The 7,271-nt window shown below is 39.2% G+C and overlaps 1 protein-coding gene across 1 annotated transcript; it reads left to right on the top strand.

The window, feature by feature from the left end:
• The first annotated feature begins 498 nt into the window (after nt 1-498).
• HSPE1 (heat shock protein family E (Hsp10) member 1) lies at nt 499-5,810 on the top strand. Its single transcript, XM_026696849.2, has 4 exons — nt 499-594; nt 2,964-3,128; nt 4,342-4,431; nt 5,609-5,810. The coding sequence occupies exons 1-4, from the start codon at nt 592-594 to the stop codon at nt 5,657-5,659; spliced, it is 309 nt and encodes a 102-aa protein (XP_026552634.1). The 5' UTR covers nt 499-591; the 3' UTR covers nt 5,660-5,810.
• The last annotated feature ends 1,461 nt before the right edge of the window (nt 5,811-7,271 follow it).

Genomic DNA, 7,271 nt, shown 5'->3' with positions numbered 1-7,271 from the left:
AAAGGTTGACGCGGGAGGGCGCCCGGGAACGAGCATAGCGGCAATTCTGCCAGGCCCGCCCACTCGCTGCGGCGCGCCCTTTCGGCCTTCATTCAGGCAGGTCACGCGAGGGAAGGGGCGGGGCTTGTAGAAACCGCCCTGAGAACGAGCCGCCTGCGTTGATTGGTCCATTCCTCCCAAGGCTTCATTACTGATGGTTATACAGGTTCCCGGGCTCCGTACTTCCAGAATTTTCTGGAATTCCCATGCTCACCAAAGGTTGTGCTCGGGGTTACATCACTTCCGGGCATGTCTCGCCTTGTTCGGATGGGAAAAGTATCGAATTCAGGGAGAGAAAGACATGTGAGTGAAACAGTGAAGGTGTTTACACCGTGTAGGGAACGAGGAGAAAGGTGAAAGCGACGTTTGAAAAGAAAGCCGAACGTTTCTCCCGCCTCATGGCACGGGAAGCAGTTTTCCCCTGGAGTGGGTGTGGCTCGCGCATGCGCAATCGCTGCCCCTTTCACGTGTGGGTTGCCCGCCGAGAGCAGGGGGAGCGCGCGCCGGGACAGCGGCAGGAACCCAGAAGGAAAAGCGTTGGAAGCAGCCGGCATGGTGAGTGATTGACGGGATTCTGCCGCTCAGCCTTTTGTCACCCGTGGAGCAAAGAAGCGGGGAACGTGGAAGGAAACGACTCTTGAGACCCTTTTTTGGCCTTGCGTGATGTGGGTCTCCATGAGCTCCACCCTATCTGTGATTTCAGTAGACCTCTACCTAAGGGTAGAGGACACTGGAAGGTTATTCCTGTCCTCTGGTTCTTCAGAATCCTTTGGCTGGCTCCTAAAAGATGCTCGATACGTCAAACTTTTAGTTTGAGCTAAAACAAGCGATTAATGCAGAAATGGGAAGACTTGGATCCGAAATATTAGGGAGATTATATGGAGGAAACATTTTGCACGTGTCTTTGTCTTCCTCCATTGTTTGCACGTGGATCGTGCTGTTGCTTAGAACGATGACCTTTAATAATAATCGCTATAAATAAGAATTGAGGGTTAGCAAACGAGTGAATTGCTACTTCTAAAACAGGAGTTACTTATAAATTGGCCAAAATTTATTTTGCGTCTAAGAGCATTACTGTGACCTCTGCGATGTGATTATTCGTTCAAAATAAGTAGTTGTTTTTCTCTTTTTTTTTTTGCTAAGACTGAGGCATCATAGGAAAAGCTTTATTCTGTTCACGCTGGATTTTGAAATACTCGTGTTTGCATAGAGCATCTGCAGTCAGTTCCTAATGAAATGCAGGGGGACATTGCCAGGCAAATGAGTGTATGTGTGCTTATTTGAAATTTTGTAACTACAAAATTGTGTAAGAAGGTTGCTGTGTGAGATTTCTCTGATATGCAGAGCCAGTTCCCATGCTTTGTGAAGGGAAGCCATCGTAGTTAACACCCACTTAGACATACAGGTCACACAGAGAATTTGGTGGGGGTGGGCGGAGAAGAGGCTTTGTTTTTTTAAAAAAACATTTGTAAGTGCTGCTTAAAAGTAGTTTTCATGGGAAAGAGAATTTAATGATCTTTGGCCTGGAAATATTTTAGTGAAAAAAACTCCATTCCTGCTGTCCTGTTCATGTTTAATTTCTTTTCTTATCTCTTTTGGTACAAAAATCTTATTTCAAAACAGGATTGATAAATTGCATAGTTTGAGCCCTCTGTCAGGACTTGTTTTCAGAAAGTTAAGTTGGATAGGACACTAAGAAGGATTCTCCTTGTAAGCACCAATTTAGATTTATTTGGTGTTTGTGGATGGCTGTTTTGCTAACTTTGCTGAAAAGCCCATAGAGACTAGATATTACAAGTATTGTGCTTGTTTTCAGTTATTTGCATACCATGGATATTTTTCTATATGAGGGGCTGCTTAGTTTTCTTCTGCTGGTCAACAGTGGCCTCTAGAGGATTCTAGAGTACACTGAAAGAATCTTCTAGTAATTTCTGCTAATCATACATGCCATAATCTGGGTAGTTATAGAATTAGCTAGAATTTATTGAAAGAAACCGCCTACATGAATTGGCTAGCTTGCTTTTTATTTATTTTGTTTTCACTTAACTAAAACAAGTGATGACTGTTTGAAATCATTCACTACTTGTGCACATAAATTGCACAACAGTTTGATTCTGTACAATGTATATGTATTGCACGATAATTTACAGCTGGTAGTATGAATTTGCAGTTAAGTGATTTGATGCATTTAACTGAGCTGATACATCCCCAATAAAGCACCTATAGAATTTTTAAAAATCACACTAAAATAGTAGCCAAGGCTTCCAAATACCCATCCAAAGTTCATTATTCTTAAACTGTTGAATTCTTGCAGTTAATTATTTTCTTCAGATGTTTTACAATTAACTCAGTTCTTTCCATTTATCAGTGGAATGGCCAAAGATCATTTTTTCTGTTCTTCCCTCTCCTCTGCAGAAGATTGGAAAATTGTCTAGATCAGACAAGGGAAAGTTTTGGGGAAAGAATAAGATACTTTCCCTTTAATATTATGCTATTAGAATTTGCATATGAGGGTAGAAGTAATAAGATTACTTTTTATTAAATTTATTTTTTAAAGTATTGTTGGTTTTCCATGAGAAACATCTACAATTGCTAGATAAAATCATGCCTTGGCAATACTTAGTGACATGAAGTTACAACAGCACTGAAAGTGACTTATGACCATTTTTTCACTATGACTGCAGCGTCCTCATGGTCACACAATCAAAATTCAGCCACTTGGCCACTGGCTTATCTATGAAGGTTGCAATTTCCTGGCATTATGTGGTCACCTATTGCAACCTTCTGATATGCATCAGGATTTTTTTTTCAGAGTTTTTCTTATGTTCATGTTCCATACAAGCTATATAAGCCCTCAGTTATCTTACAGATGACAAATTATTTTTGTTAAGGCTTCATGATGATTTCTGGTTTTGTTTTAACAGGCAGGACAGGCATTTAAAAAATTTCTTCCTCTTTTTGACCGAGTACTGGTGGAAAGATGTGCGGCTGAGACAGTAACTAAAGGAGGAATCATGATTCCAGAAAAATCCCAAGGAAAAGTACTACAAGCCACTGTTGTGGCAGTTGGATCAGGTTCAAAAAGCAAGGTAAATGGGAATTTAATAATTGTAATTACATTTTTTCAAAGGAGTTCAATGAGGAAGTTTGTAGTTAATCAGAAATTGCTCTAACTCCAGCTGCTGTTTTATTCACCCACGGTCATTCTATAATCTATATCTTTCGTTAGATAAGGAAATATCTCTGAAGCCATGACCCAACATGATATGGATTGTCTAATTTATCTGTAAGGCACTTAACATCAGAGTGTGGTTATTAGAAAAATCACCAGTTTCTAATAGTTTCTGCCCATCCAGAATGTTTGGCCAGATTCAGTGTGTTCTGGGCTCCTTCAGTTAAAAATCTTCTCTTGCAGAACTGAAACCTTCTCTGTTGAAGCACCCACCTTCTGGAACAGTGTGTCCTTGGAGTATTACCTCTAAACTTTAAAAGTTCTAGAAGTCTCTTTAAAGAACTCTGTTTCTAGGTCTGGATTAAGTTCATGGCAATTTTGGGGATGTTAATCTTCTTTGTTCATGCAGACATGTTTCTTCTTTAAGAAATCCAATAAATATTACAAATCACTTTATCATGGAGTAGAATGATTAAAAAGACAGGTCATTTTAATAGCTTTCTGGTTTTTTTCAATTACATCCTTGGTTTCTTGCAGTCATTGAATATAAACTAAGGGTGTTGGCAAGGCGAATGTACTTGAATTATACGAGTCACCTTTCAGAGGTGACTGAACTATTGATTTTTAGGGAGCAAATAAAACAAAGCAAACGCATATCACCCTTTATCTGCTTCACTGTCCTGTGCTCAGCCTATCCACCCATTTTCCTTGTTGCTTTCCTTATCCTTTCCTTAGTCATCAGCTTGAATTCAGATATGACATACCCATTGGGGCCACTCACACCTTCGTTTTTCACTGTCTCTAACCCTTGGGAACCCTTTTTTTCCTGTTCCTTCTTATCCTGGAGCACCTCAAATAGAACACAAGCTCCATTGATGGACGTTCCACATATCCCTAATAGAAACATTATTACTTAATTGCCCTTTAATACTAACCAGCAAGCCTTGTGGGGGAAACATTCAAATGCAAAAAAAAGTTTAGATGCAATTACATCATCTAAAAATTGCCAGTGTTTGATAATACAGAATGAACTGTTTTTCATTTAATTTTGCAACTTTGAATTTAAAAAGTATTTTCACAAAATATTCCTTAGTGTACTGTAATGTTTACAATTCAATTCTTCTCTTTAGGATGGAAACATTCAACCAATTAGTGTAAAAGTTGGTGAGAAGGTTCTACTACCTGAATATGGAGGTACAAAGGTTATACTGGATGATAAGGTTAGTTTTACATTAAATATTCTTTCAATTCCACAGCTTAATTTTTAAAAAGTAATTAGGCATAGATACCATTTCTTTAAAGCTACCATGGGAAGTCTTCAAGTACCTGACATGCCAAGCTTTTTGTGTTCCAACTGTGTGTCCATTTCTGACTAATCCTTAGCTGCAAATATTAATATTTATTTCTAAAATGCTTGTCCTTTTTCCTTATTAAAATATTGCATTTTTAGTTCCTGCTTTATCTAGACATGAAGAAGTCTAGAGTAAATACACATTTTGAATGCCTTTCTCAAACCTGTATTTAAGCAAAAGTATCTTGTAATCCAGTATCTTTAGATTTAGAAAACATGTTTCCATCTATTATTGTAATGGAGCCTGCCCAGTTGCATGTGACAGCCACTGAGATGGCCTTGCTTAAAGACTTCCACACCCTGGTCTCACAATTTTTGGGCCTGTTCCCTCCACCCAGTCCCTGAAAGTCTTTTCATACACACACACCCCTTGCAAAAGGAACCATTTTATGTAAAAGGAAGAAGAAAGCAAAATTGAAAAATGAACCACTAAACAAAGTAAAGGGCATACAAATCTAAATTTATGTTTACTCTAGTATCATTTAGTTTCCATATTTTTCTATCCTCGTAACTTATGCTTGCTTTCACATCCATACATCACTTCATTAGTTTTGCTTATGAGGGTCTCACCACACTGCAAGTATCTTCAAACTGGTGCATGCAGGTAATAGTACGCTGGGTTGCAAGATAATCTCTAGAGAACATAACTTTACACAGAAAGCATGAGATTGCTGGAAATAAAACTGGGCTTTGGTTGGACATGTAGCATACTGGTAAAAATGGGTCCAATTCAGGCTGGAACTAACCTGACTATTAGTGGGGAATCTTGTATGTAATAAGAGTATAGCTAGGACTTGTAATTTTGTCTATGCTTTAAACTGGAATATTTCAGTCCAGATAAAGGCTATCTTTAAGGAAATTAGTTTCTTCTCCCAGTTTTCAAAGACAACACTGTAAAGGACATGTCCTTGCCTCACTATTTGCAGAGCACTAATCTCACTATGTGCTCGTAAATCCATCTTTGCTGGAACAACTTAATTGCCTTGACTTCTGAACTAGGAACATTTTGTCTTTGGTAAATGCTAATTTGTATTCTCTATTTGCAGGACTATTTCATATTTAGAGATGGTGATATTCTTGGAAAATATCTTGACTGAGAAGGTTATACTCTGGCATTATCATGAAGTTGTCATTCCACAAAAAGTGCTCAAATGCTTTTGTTCCATCATGTAAATAATTTTCTTAATAAATGCAACATTTCTCAAATGATATTGTGACCTTGAAATAAAATTTATCTGTACAGTGAAACTTCCTTGCTAATGTGTTCATTATGGTGTTGCTTTAGCACTTGTTACATTTATTAAGATTATGACCTATTTCCAAAAGGCTCTGGGTATCTTATGCAGAAATATTTAGAATAGTAACAAAATTGGTCCAAATTACAAACTATCATAATAAAAATGAAGCAGCTTCACAAATACCCAGCTCCATCTAGGGCCCGGGAGGCAGGTCCTAGATGGAGATGTTAAGGGTTTTTTGGAACATCAGAAGAGTGGGCATTATTCATATCACTGTGCGGGGTGGGGATCCTATTCCAGAGTACAAGGATAGCAACTGAGAAAGCATCCTTCCTTGATCCTACAATATGGCAATGTTTAATTGAAGGAACTTTAAACACACCTATTCTGCCTGAATACCAGATAGGTAGAAATGACTGGAGATAGGAAGTCCCTCAGATAACAGCCCTGCCATTAAGTGATCTAAGTAAGTAATGATGAACACCTTTCATTCAGAAGGAATAAAAAAGCTTGAACCATGGAGATAGTTTTCCAAGGCTTGTGATGGAAATTTTCTTATTCTCTCTTCCTCCTAAAACCATTTTTCCCTGAAAACTCCCCCCCAAAAAACATACAAGGTACTTTTAAAAGTCAAGTCCTGATTAAAATTATACTTTTAATAAGTGTTCACAAGGGTTTTCTTAATGCAAATCAGTGTTCGTATTTTTAGTAATAGCCAAAATAGAAAGTCCATGCAAGACAAGACTGTCCTTGTGAAAAATGTAAGAATTTAATTCTTTGATTGCCCTAGTTCTAGTTCAGTTTCCCAGGAAATTTGTAGTCAAAAGAAATAGCACAGTAGTGAAGTATTTACATTCCAGATTTACCCAAAAGCATTTTTTAATTGCCAGGTACTTGAAAGGGCAAATCTCTTACTTGTGCAGTACCTCTGCCATTCATTAATGGCCGATACATCTCTTAAAATAGTGAAATAAATAAAACTGGAGGTGACAAGAAGATTAGGAGAAACTGTTGCATGAGGGAGAAGATTGGTGCTAAAGCCCTTCTAGAGCTTCCCTGTATGGCCGGGCTCATTTCTCCCAGGGCATCTCCTCAGTCAAGGAAGGCAGACGCCGGCCAAACTGCTGGGTGGAGGGAGAGTGAGGTCCCCCTTCCAGATTTGCCTGCGGCTCGCAAATGGCCCATCAGCCCCCGAAGGGACGCCATCTACAGGGAATCCACAGCCAGGATTTCTTCGCGAGTCCCTCCTGTGGAACAACTGCCCCGGCTCTTCAACCCGGCTCTCCCCGTGGGGCTTCGAAGAGCTGTAAAATCGCATCCTTCGGGGCAACGTCGGTTAACTTGGGGCGTCTGTGCCCGTTTGCGGTTTCAAGTTCTATTGCGAGAGCTTTTGTGAGCTCCTCATTATTATACAGAAGCAACAGTAAACAAACATCTGTGTAAGGGTTTGCTCTTCGCGCACTTGGTCGCT

This window comes from Pseudonaja textilis, chromosome 1 (assembly GCF_049901715.1).
Source record: "Pseudonaja textilis isolate UNSWEBS1 chromosome 1, rPseTex1.2, whole genome shotgun sequence".
NCBI classification, from domain to species: Eukaryota; Metazoa; Chordata; class Lepidosauria; order Squamata; family Elapidae; genus Pseudonaja; species Pseudonaja textilis.
This window is presented reverse-complemented; position numbering and strand designations above follow the sequence as displayed.